Source organism: Balaenoptera ricei, chromosome X, assembly GCF_028023285.1.
Source record: "Balaenoptera ricei isolate mBalRic1 chromosome X, mBalRic1.hap2, whole genome shotgun sequence".
Classification (NCBI taxonomy): domain Eukaryota; kingdom Metazoa; phylum Chordata; class Mammalia; order Artiodactyla; family Balaenopteridae; genus Balaenoptera; species Balaenoptera ricei.
Genome location: NC_082660.1, coordinates 34590936 through 34608039, shown reverse-complemented (window position 1 = coordinate 34608039; position 17104 = coordinate 34590936). Strand labels below are relative to the sequence as shown.

General features: G+C 38.2%; 1 protein-coding gene across 1 annotated transcript in view; it reads right to left on the bottom strand.

The window, feature by feature from the left end:
• Positions 1-1111: 1111 nt before the first annotated feature.
• Positions 1112-17104, bottom strand: part of PRRG1 (proline rich and Gla domain 1) — a 142898-nt gene continuing 126905 nt past the window's right edge. The window contains exon 4 of the mRNA XM_059911288.1: positions 1112-5557. Coding sequence (XP_059767271.1) covers positions 5072-5557 — 486 coding nt within the window. The 3' untranslated portion in view covers positions 1112-5071. The remainder of the gene's footprint in view (positions 5558-17104) is intronic.

The window sequence follows — 17104 nt, the reverse complement described above, 5'->3', positions numbered from 1 at the left end:
AAGCATTAAGGGGACCAGCCAGAAAGGTACTGATGGTTTGGTCAATTTATAGTGTTAGAAGAGTCCTCACTTTTAGGTATTTGGTGTATTTGTGGAAGGGAGTTAAAAGCATTAAACATAATTTTGGCCCTCAAAGAGCTTCAGGGATGTAGAAAAGGCTGAGAATGAGTAGGTGATTTCAAGGAGGGCCAAGAGATGGAAGAGCAGCTCTGGAACTTCTAGCTTGAAGTTTTTGGAAATTCTTTAAAAAAGGAAAAGGGGCAAGTCCATATGGCCACAGACAAGTATGAAATTTTAAAAACTGATCTTTTATGATCAAAGTGAGAATAGCGTTCTCTTTGAGGAGGGGGCGGGGTAAGAGGGAGCCTTCTGGGGTGCTGGAAATGTCTGGATCCAGGTGTTGGGTTTCATGGATGTGTTAAGATGTAAGTTATGTAATTTTTAGAAATTGCTATATGTTTTTAAAAGTACCTTTCTATGACATTTTGGACAATTCTCTGAAAACTTATGCTTATAAAATGTATATTTAGACTTATAATTTATACTTAAAATTCTTCCTTGGCTATAAGTAAATAGTTTAAATTTTTTTATACCATAAAGCTTGGTTAATGACATGGCACATCAGCTTTTAGTCTTTGAGGTAACTGCACTTAGGGAGATGCCCTGTGGTCACATATGTTTCTACCCTTTGCTTTCCTTTCTCATTTTCTCCTGTCAAATGCAAGCTATTCTGCTAAGGAGGAAAACCCAGCTCCTTTGTATCTGCAGACAACACTATTCCCAGTAATTGACAAACTACACTATAGCAGGGAACTCAGTGTATCCCTTTGGAGCAAGTGTTCCCATTTTGTATCATTCCAGCATCATTCACAACTAGTACAGATGGTTCTTTCTTATGCTGAGAACAGCCTGAAGTTTTCACCAGGTAATTTTTGATTTCTTTACTGACCAATATTCCCTAAATTCATAAGAAAAAATGTAATAATTTTACCATGTTAAAAAGATCACAATTAATAAGAGCTTATACAGCATGTTTATCACCTAACCATAATATAGTTAACACATGGCAGAAGAAATTGCTTGGGTTTAAAAATAGCTTTATTTAGCATACCAAAAACACAGAAACATAAGAAAAACCTTACCTAGAATAAACATAAAAATAGTTAAATACCATAATTTAATGTAAACCAAGTGTTTAAAAATGTGTAATATTATAAAATACATGCTATTTACACAGAACCAAGTTAAAGCTACCTCCACAGTTAATCCTATCAGATCATCAATCTTGAAGTCATCAGTAACAATGAATCAAACACAGCATCTGTATTTGTACTGGTCAATAGGAAAACAAGAAATCATTTAATTTACTTTAAACAGATACAGTTCATTGTAACATTCAAAGCAGGGAGGCAGAAAAGTGCCAGTTCTAGAATTCCAGACACAAGCAGTACATGTGGAGGCCTGGAAACGGGTCCACTGGAAGACCCGGAAGCCCATTCTTTCATTTAAATGCACATTGGTTGATTCAGTTTAGTTACTGCTTAAGGAAAGTACTAAATATATCTGTAAAAATAAACCTTTATTAAAAATAATCAAAGGTGAATGTAATAGTCAGGTAAGAAAGGCCAAAGCATAAAAAATGTTATTCCAGATAAGCCCCTTTAATTATAACAAATGTTAAGAAACGCAGTTTATAAAACCAGATGGGGTAGCAAAAGGGTTTCTAAAAATGTCAAACCCAAACCAATAGCAAACAAAACAAAGTAACCGAAGAGACTGTTTCTTGAAGAAAGTATTTATTCTGTTTATCTTAAAAATTTACTTATCTTGTCATTATCACCTGAATGCTGCCAGGAGACCTGTGGCTGATGCCAGTTATCACTGTGGAGTAGTGTGGTCTGTGACCAACAGTCTAAAAAGCTGTAGTCATTGATCAGTTTAATCATTTGGCTTTTCCTTCAAGGATCAACATTCATTCTTATACTGAAATTCGGGTATCTCTAAGAGGCAGCATTAAGTCCAATACCAGGAGTTTAGAATGTAAAATAAAATTGCAAGAATACATACTTAGTAATAGAACATCCTGCTTCTTTGTCTAATCCTGTAATTCTCAAACTTTTGGTCTCCAAACCCTTTTATACTCAACATTTGTTGGGGATCCGGACACCAAAGAGCTTTTGTTTATGGAGTTTATATCTACCAGTATTTGCCATCTATGAAAGTAAAACAAAAAATTTTTAAGTATTTATTCATTTAAAAAGTAAAAAGTCCATTACATGCTAACATAAATAACACTTTAAAGAAAATAGTTATATTTTCTAAAACAAAAAAAAATTCATGGGAAGATGGCTTTTACATTTTTAACTACTTTTTGAGAGAGAGAGAGTGGAAAGACAATTAATGTCTTGGTTATTATTATGAGAATACTTTTGATCCCACAGATCCCCTCAAAGGTGTCTCAAGGACACCCAGGGGTTCATTGGCCACACTTTGAAAACTGCTGGTTTAATCTAAGGCCTGTTATTAATGACAAAAAAGAAGTCCACACAAAAGGAGCCTTACTTTTGCTTTAAAAATAAACCAAAATACATACCTACACACATGCACACAAATCACTGGCTCAAACACTCCCACTCTCAGCTTTAAATAGAAGCCACAGATCACCATGTACTCATGACCAAATTCAAAATAATATTGTCATTTCTGCTGAGACCAGGTTCAAGATTTATTCATTTTTAGTCCATGAAAGCTATAAAACCTATTATCTAAACATAGACATCTTAGTTCCCTTTCCAACATTTGCTTAATCCTGTTTGTGCTGAGCTGGCAGTCGTCATTAAGTAGGCCCAGCATTGGTAGAGACCAGAGAATGACAGGTGTTTAACTAAGAGCCCACAGACTCAGATTAGGAGCACGTTAGCCATTTACGGAGCCGCCTACTCTACTTCCTCACTATGTGAAAACACATACATTTTAGGGAAACGGGGAGAAAATTCTCCCTTCACAGGAGCAATGGGGACAATGCTATGACCTTTCACCTAGAGAGCTCTTCACGTCTTACAAATGACTTTCATGCACACCATCTCATTAGATACTTTTAAAGCCCCAGGAGAAAGGCAGGGCACACCATACTATTGCTGTTTCAGAGGGGAGGAATTTGAGGGTCAGATGTGGGTCTTTGCCAAGTTAGCCTGGCAAGTGTATGGCAGAGCGGAATTCGAATTCAGGTCATCTGACTCCTTAGTTCAGGGTCCTCCTTCCTTTGGTTTGGGGGAGTCTGGGTGGGCTGGAGATGGAGGCAGCAGGGTATGACACTTCCGAAACCTGCATTCCTTCTGCCTGCTCAACCATTTTATCCAACACTACGCAGTCATGGGAGTGGCACAGACATTTCCCTGACCGATATAATGAATTTTCCATCAGTGCATGTATAAGTTTTATTTTTCCTTTCTGAGCCAGTTTATGTTGGCAGTTCATTCACAGCCTGTTCCCCCTGCTCCAAGGGAAAAGTAAAAATCCTGCAGTTAAAAAAAAAATCTGATGAAAATACAAAATGAAATAGCAACAATGAATGAGGTCTGTGTGCAGGTATCACTAGATTTATTGTGCACCTGGCACAGCACAGACTTTGCAATCTTCCTCCACCAACTGGAGAACAATATAAAAATCACAGCTCTTAATTTAATGGAAAATTGCCTCCTAAACATCTTGAGACAAAGGCTTCACTCTATATAAAAACATTAAGAAAATAATTTCAGGAATTTTAACTAAATTCTTAGGTGCTTGAAGATTCTGTGGTGGTAGGAGAAGGAGAGTAAGGTAGAGTAAAGGGCAATGAAACAACGAGAAAAAAATACTGTCGCCAATGGGCAAAGGAGAAATCTGCATCTGTTCCCTGTCATTAATACGTGTATCTACTTGAGAAATTATTCTTTTGCCAGGAAATCCACTCCATCAAGATGTTAATACAAATAGCATGAGACATGCAAAGATACTGAGCAAATACTGTTTTTTTTTTTTTTAGAATTTTTTTTTTTTTAAGGCATTGTTTTACTTTGTTTATTTATTTATTTTTGGCTGTGTTGGGTCTTCGTTTCTCTGCGAGGGCTTTCTCTAGTTGTGGCAAGCGGGGGCCACTCTTCATCGCGGTGCGCGGGCCTCTCACCATCGCGGCCCCTCCCGTTGCGGGGCACAGGCTCCAGACGCGCAGGCTCAGTAATTGTGGCTCACGGGCCTAGTTGCTCCGTGGCATGTGGGATCTTCCCAGACCAGGGCTCGAACCCGTGTGCCCTGCATTGGCAAGCAGATTCTCAACCACTGCGCCACCAGGGAAGCCCGCAAATACTGTTTAATTTTTGTGGGGGAGGCAGTCAATAACAAACAGCAACAAAAATCCCTCCTACAAAACTAGCCCAATGCCACTAAGGACCCATGATTTTCTTGCTGTCCACTGTTAATAAGCAAGGTATTATTTATTGTACCTTCCTTCTCTGTCGCCTTCTGAGATGTTCCTAAAGTCAAGATTGACTACATGCATTTTTTTTTTCCTTTTAAGGTAGTTGAAGAAGGTTAACAAAAGCCTGTAAGAATTAGAAAACATGCTAAGTTCATCTTATTTTCAAAATTCAACAGCATGTTGCTACCTGTTACACAACTTGTTGGTGCCTTCTCCCCTACCCCGATTTTGGTGAGTAATGTTCTAACTTTACAGGTGATTTAGATAGATGTTAATGACTTTTTAAGACAGTTGCCCATATACTGGGCTGATGTACAAACACATATATGTGCATGTACATATATACATAAACATATATGCGTACACACATGTACATCTCCTCACATGAAGACCTCCACTAGTATTTTTCCCTCAACATATTTCCATTAGCAAAAATGAGCATAGATAATGAATTTATAGTAGGAAACAAAACTAATGAAAATCAAATCAGAGGATGTGAAGTGGTATGCTGTCAGAATCCAATAAGTCAAATGCACATTTATGTAGTGGTAAAGTGCTAGAAAGTTCTTTCATTAGTATTTTAAAAATGATTATAATAAAAAGAAGTGTGCAGTTTCATTTGATGGTGGTGACCACAGGCACCATAGCAATGGCACTGGCTGAGTTGGAGTTGATGATGTCCTCATACTCCGGGGGTGGATCTAAATGAGGTTCTGTTTCACTCCTCCGCAGGTTCACCTGACCAGTGGCTTCCTCGTAGGTCGGTGGGGGATCGCAGTTGGACAGGCGAGTGGAGACGGAATCTGAGCGCCCAACTACATATTCCAGAAAGCCTGGCGACAATCCGCTGCTATCAAAGACTTCATCTGGTGGGGGAGGCGGAGTGATAATATTGAGGTGCTGAGGGAAAGGAATATGGCCTTCAGTCACCGTCTGTCTGCGAGTTTTGTTTCTTAGGAAGCATCTCCAGATGAGGAAAATGACAAGGAGGATAATGAAGAGGCCAAAGATTAATGGAAAGGTAAGGTAAAACTGAAACCAGTCACTTCCTCTGTTACTCTCTCCTTGTTGTGCTTTTGTGTAAGTGTTCCAAAACTCCTTCTGAAAATACAAGACAAAATGAATTGAAAATCAGTGTAATCAAAAGATAGGAGATAGCAAATGAACACATATCTGGGTTCTATTAACATGATGAAAACAAAACCCAAAACCAGACTCGCTGGTTCAGATGACCTACAGCCTATATTTTCCCTGACAAGAAATTACAAATCATGGTGCTCACTCTGGATCCTCCCCTTAAAATGGTCAGTCAGAACCAAAAGTCTTCAAGACTTGGTGTTATTTGTATTTTCAGTTATGACATATTAGAAGGGGAAAAAAAGCATAAGGGATTTTCCTTTTTCCAAATATACCACATAATCTTCCCTTTAAAATATAAGTTAAATACCATTTTCCATGTACCAATTACGAGGTTCTCATTCATGGATCCCATCATCATTGTGCTATTTCAGGCTGTTGTAGGCTCTTAGTATTCAAATGCTTCACAGATGAATGCCCTGTTTTCTAATGGTTCTGTTTGTTTGGGATCCTCTTCTACCAGATATTCCTCCCCAGCCCCAAAGTACACAGCTCTAATGCATCTAAGTAAGTCCCTAGCGTATAAACATTCAATAAGTAGTAGTGATTATAATGAATTCTTGTATATCATAATCAAGCCTCTGCTTCAAATTGACTGATTAATCTATATCCCAAACCTTGGTACAAACACCACCCCCAGTGCTATTGACTTTGTTTTCAAGGCTTAAACTTAGCCAATAATAGCTTTTTTTTTTTGTTAAACAATATTTGCAGGCACTACAGGTCACTGATACTATTTAAATATCTGGCAGAAAGTAAGACGGTGGGCACTATAAAGCTGCTTGTTTTATAGTACTATATTTTATTAGTCATAAAGGCTTTTAAAATACTCTGTGGGTATAACAAATGACCCACAGTCATCAATGTTCCACCCCTAAACTCAGTCTCCTATAAGGTACATTATTATTCCAACATTCTGTGATTCTAAGATAAAATATGCTATAAGAAATATGGTATTTACTAAAGGCTATGTACAGATGAAAATACACAAGGTGCAATATTAAAACAAGCCAAGAGTAGAGGCAGTATAATCCCAAATCATACAGCATTTATTTTTATTAGTGAAACAATCACTTGATAATCACAGGTTGAAAACTCATGAAACACAGATACATGAAGCTTTTTTAAACAATAAAACTGTACACTATTAACTTTTTGTATAACCGTTACTTTTAGGATTGCCAACTTTATTACAGAAAATATATACTACGTAAAAATTTACTAATGCAGAAACATCTAAAAAAGAAAACCAGTCATCTGCAATTAATTACATTGCAAAGATATAATCACTATTAACATTTTTGGTTTACATCTACTCTTACTTCCAACTCATGTTCGAATCCTTACACACATACACATTCTTTAGAAATTTGGAATCAAACTGTACTAAACCACAATAAACTTTTTAATAATGTACTTATAGAGACCTACCAAGTATCTGATTTGTAGTCGATTTTCTTTACCTATATAGATGAGGATTTCTCCTCTCTTCCTAATCTCTCAGATCACCATCTCCTTCCCCTCTCCCCCGCCCTGCATTTAATCTTAACCACAAAACACAATAAATATGTGATTTCAGATAATTATCTAATGCTAATCTTAGATAAACACAATAAAATGTGGCTTTTTAATCTTGTCCAGTCACTTTGGGATAATCAAGCATCAATGATGCACATGAAAATGATTCTTTTTTTTCATGCTTGGCTTGTGCGATTCAATTTCTGTGGTTTCTTTGGCATGCTCAGAAATCTACAGACTAGTAATTTTTTTTCTTTGGGAGAAAAAAACTTTAAAACAAAGTCACACTTTTACTTTCCAGGGTTAAAAATAAAGCTTAGTCAAAAATGGAATTACAACACTGATTTTTACTTTACCTATAGCAACTCAATTCTTAAGCCACATCCAATAATGAAGGTATAATTATCATCCCTACTTGCAGATGAGGAAATGGAGGCTCAGAGATGTTACCGAATAATAAAACCAAGGTCATTTAACACACAAATGTTGGGGCTGGGATTTGAATGCCACAGGCCTGGTGACAGAGCAAACCAAGAAGCAATCTGCCCTGATGTATAAGGTATTTTAAACCTGGACACTTTCCTGGTAAATTCAATCTTCTCATCATGTTAAATGTGGAGTTGAAAGCAAGTAACATTGATCTGAATGAAAGGTACTGACAGATTTATTTCTTGGGAAACTAGCCTTACTTTGTCTTTGAGGCAAGAGAATTGGAGAAATAGTCACATGGAATCAAGTAAAATACTATAACTGCCATTCAAACAAGTAAAATATTATAACTAACTGTCATTCAAACAAATAAACCCAGTTTATGTCTTTCTAAGCTCTTTAGATTAGATTATTCTCTATCTACCTTACTGAAAACAGCCAGAAGATATTCAGAAAGAGCAAATAAATGATTTCAAGACTTGGTAAAAACCCTTAATCTTTACTGCAGAAGGTATTCACATGGATTAAGACTTGCCCACCAGGTGAGTGGCAAGCAGCCTGCTTTATGAAGAAGATATTATTGATCTCCAACGTGAGGTAACACAGGTTTTGTTGTTACTGATGCTTCTGTTTTGTTTTGTTCCTTCTTTCCATGATGGCTTTTACTTTTGTCATTTCTTAACCCTGGGTCTGGATCGTTCAGATTACATGTAAGGATCAAATTTAACTTGCATGGAAAATAATTTATAACTAAATGTAATATAATAATAATGATATATTACAATGTGATATTATAACTAATAAAAATATAATAATATAAAAAAAGACTTGGTAAAACAATGCTTTAGAGGGAATGAAAATTTGTTTAATGAAGAAAAAATTTTAATGAAAAAGATTAAAGGGATTCAGTAGTTTTAGATAAGGCTAAAATTACACAGATAATAAATGTAATCTGAAGGGACCAGACAGGTCTGACAATCATTTCAGATACGGAAAAACCCTTGCATCCCTGGGATAAATCCCACTTGATGGTGGTGTATGATCCTTTTAATGTATTGTTGGACTCAGTTTGCCAGTATTTTGTTGAGGATTTTTGCATCTGTATTCATCAGTGATATTGGTCTGTAATTTTCTTTTTTTGTAGTATCTTTGTCTGGTTTTGGTATCAGGGTGATGGTGGCCTCATAGAATGAGTTTGGGAGTGTTCCTCCCTCTGCTATATTTTGGAAGAGTTTGAGAAGGATAGGTATTAGCTCTTCTCTAAATGTTTGATAGAAGTTGACTGTGAAGCCATCTGGTCCTGGACTTTTGTTTCTTGGGAGTTTTTAAATCACAGTTTCAATTTCAGTACTTATGATTGGTCTGTTCGTTATTTTCTACTTCTTCCTGGTTCAGTCATGTCAGATTGTGCCTTTCTAAGAATCTGTCCATCTTATTGGCATAGAGTTGCTTGTAGTAATCTTTCATGATCCTTTGTATTTCTGTGGCATGTGCTGTAACTTCTCCTTTTTCATTTCTAATTTTATTGATTTGAGCCCTCTCCCTTTTTTTCTTGATGAATCTGGCTAAAGGTTTATCAATTTTGTTTGTCTTCTCAAAGAACCAGTTTTAGTTTCATTGATCTTTTCTCGTTTTCTTCATCTCTATTTCATTTATTTCTACTCTGATATCTATGATTTCTTTCCTTCTAATAACTTTGGGTTTTGTTTCTTCTTTCTCTATTTGCTTTAGGCATAAGGTTAGGTTGTTTATTTGAGATTTTTCCTGTTTCCTGAGGTAAGATTGTATTGCTATAAACTTCCTTCTTAGAACTGCTTTTGCTGCATCCCATAGGTTTTGGATTGTCATGCTTTCATTTGTCTCTAGGTATTGATTTCTTCAGTGATCCATTGGTTATTTAGTAGCATATTTTTTAGCCTCCATGTGCTTGTGTTTTTTTACACATTTTTCCTTGTAGTTGATTTCTAATCTCATAGCATTGTGGTTGGAAAAGATGCTTGATATGATTTCAATTTTCTTAATTTTAAACCGAGGTTTGCTTTGTGGCCCAGAATGTGATCTATTCTGGAGAATGTTCCATGTGCACTTGAGAAGAATGTGTATTCTGCTGCTTTTGGATGGAATGCTCTATAAATTTCAATTAAGTCCATCTGGTCTAGTGTGTCATTTAAGGCCTGTGTTTCCTTATTGATTTTTCTATCATCTGGATGATGTCTACTGATGAAAGTGGGGTGTTAATTTCCCCTTTTATGGCTGTTAGTATTTATTTGCCTTATATATTGAGATGCTCCTATGTTGGGTGCATATATATTTACAATTGTTATATCTTCTTCTTGGATCGAGCCCTTGATCATTATGTAGTGTCCTTCTTTGTCTCTTGTAACAGTCTTTAAAGTCTATTTTGTCTGATATGAGTATTGCTACTGCAGCTGTCTTTTGACTTCCACCCCCTCACTTTCAGTCTGAATGTGTCCCTAGATCTGAGGTGGGTCTCTTGTAGACAGCATATATACAGGTCTTGTTTTTGGATCCATTCAGCTAGTCTGTGTCTTTTGGTTGGAGCATTTAGTCCTTTACATTTAAGGTAATTATCGATATGTATGTTCTTATTGCCATTTTGTTAATTGTTTTGGATTTTGTGGTGAAGGTCTTTTTTTCTTCCCTTCCTCTTTTGGTCTCTCCTCTTGTGATTTGATGACTGTCTATCTATCTATCTTCAGTGTTGTGTTAGGATTCCTTTTTCTTTTTTTGTGTGTGTATCCATCTATCTATCTATTGTACATTTTTGGTTTGTGGTTCCCATGAGGTTTTGATATAGCAGTCTATATATAAACAAGATTGTTTTAAAAGTTACTGGTCTTTAATTTCAAATGCATTTCCAATATCCTGCATTTGTACTCTCCTCATGATTGCTGGTTGTGATATCACATTTGTGTGGTTTGAGAGACAGACAACCAAGAGCTAGGGCAGGGTTGAATGATAAGGTTCATCTCCTACATGAGGCTACTCCTTCAAGACTGAGAGAGGTGGTTGTTTCATCTACTGTATAGAAACCAATACAAAGAGTCAAGGAAAATGAAGAAACAAACAGAGGAATGTGTTGCAAATGAAACGATAAAACCTCAGAAAAAAATCCTTAATGAAACTGAGGTAAGTGACTTACTTATCTGATAAAGAGTTCAAAATAAATAATGGTCATAAAGATGTTGCTGTAGTCAGGAACATCAGGAAAGGAATGGATAAACTCAGTGATGATAACTTCAAAAGGAAGTCAGTCAGTCACAGAGCTGCAGGATACAGTAACTGTACTGAAGAATACACTAGTGGGGTTCAACAGCAGCCTAGATGAAGCAAAAAAGGTCAGTGAAACTCACCCAGTCAGAGCAGCAAAAAGAAAAAAAGAATGAAGATGATAGCTTAAGGGACTGTGGGGACAACATCAAGCTGACTTAACATTCACATTTTAGGGAGGTGCCAGGAGGAGGAAAGAGAGAGAAAGGGATGGAAAGATATTTTGAAGACATAATGGCTCAAACTTCCCTAACCTGGGGAAAGAAACAGGCCTCCAGATTGGGAAGCCTAGGGAGTTCCAAACTAACAAGATGAACCCAAAGAGACGCACAACAAGACACATTATAATTAAAAAGTTAGTTAGTTAGTTAAGGAGAGACTTTTAAAAGCAGCAAGAGAAAAACAATTTGTAACATACAAGGGAACCCCCATAAGACCATCAGGTTTTTTAGCTGAAATGCTGCAGGCCAGAAGGGAGTGGCATGATATAGTCAAAGCACTGAAAGAAAAACTTCCAACCAAGAATACTCTCCCCATCTCAAAGTATTGATGATAGTTATTCAGAGTTGGAGACAGAAAGAGTTTTCTGGACAAGCAAAAGGTAAAGGAGTTCATCATCAGCCTTACAAGAAATGTTAAAGGAATTTCTTTAAGCTGAAAAAAAAAGGGTACTAAGTAGTAACAAGAAAACAAACATGAAAGGATAAATCTCACTGGTAAATATATAGTAAAATGGTGGATTAAAGCTAGTATGAATGTTAAAGGACAAAAGTAGTAAAAATAACTAACTACAGACATTATAGTTGACCCTTGAACAACACAGGGGTTAAGTGTGCTGACCCTCCTCCCACTTGAAAATTCGCATATACCAGTTCCACATCTGTGGAGTCAACCAACTGTACATTGTGTAGTACTATAGTACATATTTAGTGGAAAAAAATCCATGTGTAAGTGGACCTGGGCAGTTCAAACCCATGTTATTCAAGGGTCAACGGTATGTAAGGGATATACAAGATAGAGAGACGTAAAATGTGATATGAAAAAATAACGTGGAGGGGGGAGGAGTAAGAATGTAGAACTTCAGAATGTGCTCAAAGTTTAAATATAGACTGTTAAGATGTTATAAGTTGATAAGTTGCTATATGTAAGCCTCATGGTAGACACAAAGCAAAAACCTATAGTAGACACACAAAATGAAGAAAATCACAAAGGAAAAGAACAACAGAAGAAATGAATAGAGAACTATAAAACGGTAAGAAAACAACAAAACAGCAATAAGTATATACCTATAATTCATTACTTTAAATGTAAATGGACTAAAGTCTGTAATCAAAAGACACAGAGTGGCTGCATGCATTAAAAAAAATAAAAGACCTATCTATCTATATGCTTGCCTTCAAGAGACTCACCTTGCATGTAAGGACACACAGATTGGTGAAGGGATGGAAAAAGATACTTCATGCAAATAGGAACCAAAAGAAAGCTGGGGTAGCTATACTTAAACCAGACAAAATAGACTTTAAAACAAAGACTGTAATTAATAAGAGAGAAAGAAGGGCATTACATAAAGGGGTCAGTCCAACAAGAGTACATACCATTTGTAAATATTTATGCACCCAACATAGGAGGACCTCAATATATAAAGCAAAGATTAACAGCCCTAAAGGGAGAAATAGCAGTACCATGATAGTAGGGGACTTTTATACCTCACTTTCATCAATGGATAGATCAACCAGACAGAACATCAATAAGGAAACATCAGCCTTAAATGATACATTAGAACAGATGGACTTAAGAGATATATACATACAGATCATTCCATCCAAAAACAGTAGACTACACATTCTTGTTAAATGCACATATAATTAATTTCTTCCAGAATAGTTCATAGGTTAGGCCACAAAACAAACCTTAATATATTAAGAAGATTGAAAGCTGCTATCAAGCATCTTTTCCAACCACAGTGGGATGAAACCAGAAGTCCGTTACAAGAAGAAAACTGGAAAATTCAGAAATAGGTAGAGATTAAACAAACAACATATGAACAACCAATGGGTCAACGAAGAAATCAAAGAGAAAAAAAATTCCTGGGACAAATGAAATGGTAATAAAACATACCAAAACATATGGGATGCAGCAAAAGCAGTTCTAAAGGGAAGTTCATTGCAATAAATTCCTACATCAAGAAACAAAAATTGTAAACAATCTAATTTTATACCTCAGTGAACTAGAAAAAGAAGGAAAAACTAAGGCCAAAGTTAGTAGAAGGAAGGACATAACAAAGATCAGAGTGGAAATACATGAAATAGGGACTAAAGAGACAATAGAAAAATCAGTGAAACTGAGAGCTGGTTCTTTGAAAAGATAAAGTTGACAAGCCTTTAGACTCACCAAGAAAAAGGGAGGACTAAAATAAAATCAGAAATGAAACAGGAGACATAACAACTGGTACCACAGAAACACAAAGTATGTAAGAGACTACTATGAACAATTACCTGCCAACAAATTTGACAACCTAGAAGAAATGGATAAATTCCTAGAAACGTACAACCACCAAGACAGGATCATAAAGAAATAGAAAATCTGAACAGACCAATTACTAGTAATTAAATTAGAGATTATTAAATTAGAGATTATTAAACAAAAAACCTCCCAGCAAAAGACAAGGACCAGACAGTTTCACTGGTGAAGTATACAAAACATTCAAAGAAGAGTCAGTACCAATCCTTCTCAAAGGCTTCCAAAAAAGGAGAGGGAACACTTTCAAACTCATTTTACAAGGTGAGCATAACCCTGACTCCAAAACCAGACAAGGATGCTACAAGAAAAGAAAGTTACAGGCCAATATCCCTGATGAACACAGATGCAAAAATCCTCGACAAAATACGAGCAAACTGATTTCAACAATATATTATAAAAGGATCACACACCATGATCTAACCAACTCAGGTGGGTAACTCCATCTGAGAAAGGGCACTGCTTACCTGAGGTCTGTTGAGCTGCTATGTGCTTTCACATACTGCCTCTGTTGCATGTTGCTTGCGTATCATGGCTGCTATAATAACTCAACAATATACCCAGAGCAGTGTGATCAAGGGCATATGGTCTAATAGGGTGATTAGACCACTAACTAACTGTAGAGGCTTTAATTGACTATGAATGTGTGTGAGGGTACTCCATACCTCAAGGCCAAGGAGAACTTAGGAAGGTGGACTGGATCACCAGGCTATTGTCACTGACCAAGGAGAGGCTCTGGGTTAAAGGCAGGATGAAAAGATTCCTATAGGTAAGGACGATAGGAGACTTCTTGTGAAAACTGAGTTGGTGGGTCATGCTTAGACTGTGAGCCTTAACCCAGAACAGTGAAATAGCCTCCTGACAGGAAACTGATGGCACCACAAAAGGGAAAATACAACAGAGGCCTACAGTCTCTGTGTCACTGCTTCACTCACTACTACTGCTCTTTGCCTCCCAGACCTGATGAGATAATCATCCCTGCCATGATGTTGCTAAACAATTAATGGACAAATATTTATAAATGTCCTGTCCTGAACACCTGGTGCCAGCACCTCCTAACAACTCTAAGGAGGTGTACCAGCTCCTTGATAAATGTAAAACCCCATGGAAGCTTCCAGGGCATTACTCAGTGCCAGCATACCAACACGCCAAGATTGTGGTATTTTGCTCCGGAGGCTTTTTCCAAAGACCTTGTGCATATCATGCTAGTGGAGGCACACCCTGGAAAGGAAAGCAGCTGCCCACAACAAGGGCTCACAGTGATGTCATTCAAAATTTTCCAATAATAATACTTAAGACTGAGGCAATAGGAAAAAATCAAGAAGTACAATAGAAACAAACAGATCAGAAACTATACCTTAACTAAATTCAAACCTTTCTTAAAGATTTTACGCAGCAGGAAGAAGAAGGGGAAGCTAACTGGCCATTGCAGGTTTTCGTGTTTTTTTGGGGGGGGGAAAGCTCTGAATTGTTACTCATGGCTGCCAAAACGTGTTAACTGGTTGGTATCTCTGAAGATCCTAAAATCTATAACCTGCTCCTCTCCTCTATGATACCACAGATCCTGAGCCCCTCAGCTTTCCCCTGAATGAGGCAGAATGGAGAAACATGCCTCATGAGACATTGCTGCCACCAAAAGAAAAGCTGACGAGATTATCAGGGCCTCTATTGAGGAGGAGGAGGGAGAAAGGAAGGCAAAGTTTCCTAGAGCCACCAATATCTGTACCAGGGCCACCAAAAGAAAAGCTGATGAGATTGTCAGGGCCTCGATTGAGGAGGAGGAGGGAGAAGAGAAGGCAAAGGTTCCTAGAGCCACCTATACCTGTACCAGGGCCGTCCCTCTCCTTACTTGGATATTTACTGCCTAGCACCACCCCCATCCTTCCACCACAGTGATCACTGCTAAGCATCACAGTGAATGGAAAACATTAAGACGAGAACCATCTCCTGCTGCACAAAATTGGCACAGTCCAATGGGTTGATGGTTTCCATGACCACAGTGACCCAAATGACCCCTTCTTCATTTCCAACCCTGAATGGGCCCCCTTTGATCCTGAGTCCAGAGAATTCTTTTTACAGGGTGCATCCCCCTAATTAACGGGGGGGGGGGGGGTGCCACTACCTTTTATTGGGATTCCTGAAATGATCCAAAGGGCACTAAAACTCCTAGGAGAAAACTTACAATCTTTCTCTATCCCTTGAAGATGTAAATCTTAGCTCCTGGGGAGATTATATTTCAAAGACATGGTAACTAAAACACTGCTCATAATCACCTAAGACTGAAAAAAAAGAGGGTGGGGGGGATGCTTTTAATAATGCAACTGCCTTAAAAGCTCCGTTGCACAAAATCTAGTCCATAGCCTCCATAATATTACTTGTCAAGGACAAATACAAACCTTTAAAGTCTTCTCCAAAAATATTAGTAAAAAGCTTTAGCCACTGGAGCAGATAATCCTAACTTGCTCCATCTGCCAGACACAATATGAGTTTTGTATTGTTGTATCTTATTCATGGCTAAAATTTTGGGTCTCTGTGGGTCTATGTATGTCTATGGATGCATGTTATGTATATGTGACCTTTTTTCTACCTCTGGACTATATTGCCAAAATTAATTTGTTTAAAAAAGCTCTATAACATCACCTCACACTGGTCAGAATGGCCATCAAAAATCTTACAAACAGAAAAGATGAACCAAGATGGCGGAGTAGAAGGACATGCTCTCACTCCCTCTTGAGAGAACACCAGAGTCACGGCTAGCTGCTGGACAATCATCGACAGGAAGACACTGGAGCCCACCAGAAAGGGTACCCCACATCCAAAGACAAAGGAGAAGCCACAAAGAGATGGTAGGAGGGGCGCAATCACAGTAAGATCAAATCCCATAACTGCTGGGTGGGTGACTCACAAACTGGAGAACACTTATACCACAGAAGTCCACCCACTGGAGTGAAGGTTCTGAGCCACACGTCAGGCTTCCCAAGCTGGGGGTCCGGCAACAGGAGGAGGAATTCCTAGAGAACCAGACTTTGAAGCCTAGTGGGATTTGATTGCAGGACTTCGACAGGACTGGGGGAAACAGAGACTCCACTCTTGGAGGGCACACACAAAGTAGCGTGCGCATGAGGACCCAGGGGAAGGAGCAGTGACCCCAGGGGAGACTGAACCAGACCTACCTGCTAGTGTTGGAGGGTCTCCTGCAGAGGTGGGGGTGGCTGTGGCTCACCTTGGGGACAAGGACACTGGCAGTAGAAGTTCTGGGAAGCACTCCTTGGCATGAGCCCTCCCAGGGTCTGTCCTTAGCCCCACCAAAGAGCCCAGGTAGGCTCCAGTGTTGGGTTGCCTCAGGCCAAACAACCAACAGGGAGGGAACCCAGCCCCACCCATCAGCAGTCAAATGGATTAAAGTTTAACTGAGCTCTGCCCACCAGAGCAACAGTCAGCTCTACCCACCACCAGTCCCTCCCATCAGGACACTTACACAAGCCTCTCAGATAGCCTCATCCACCAGAGGGCAGACAGCAGAAGCAAGAAGAACTACAATCCTGCAGCCTGTGGAACAAAAACCACATTCACAGGAAGATAGACAAGGTGAAAAGGCAGAGGGCTATGTACCAGATGAACGAACAAGATAAAACCCTAGAAAAACAACTAAAGGAAGTGGAGATAGGCAACCTTCCAGACAAAGAATTCAGAATAATGATAGTGAAGATGATCCAGGAACTTGGAAAAAGAATGGAGGCAAAGATTGAGAAGATG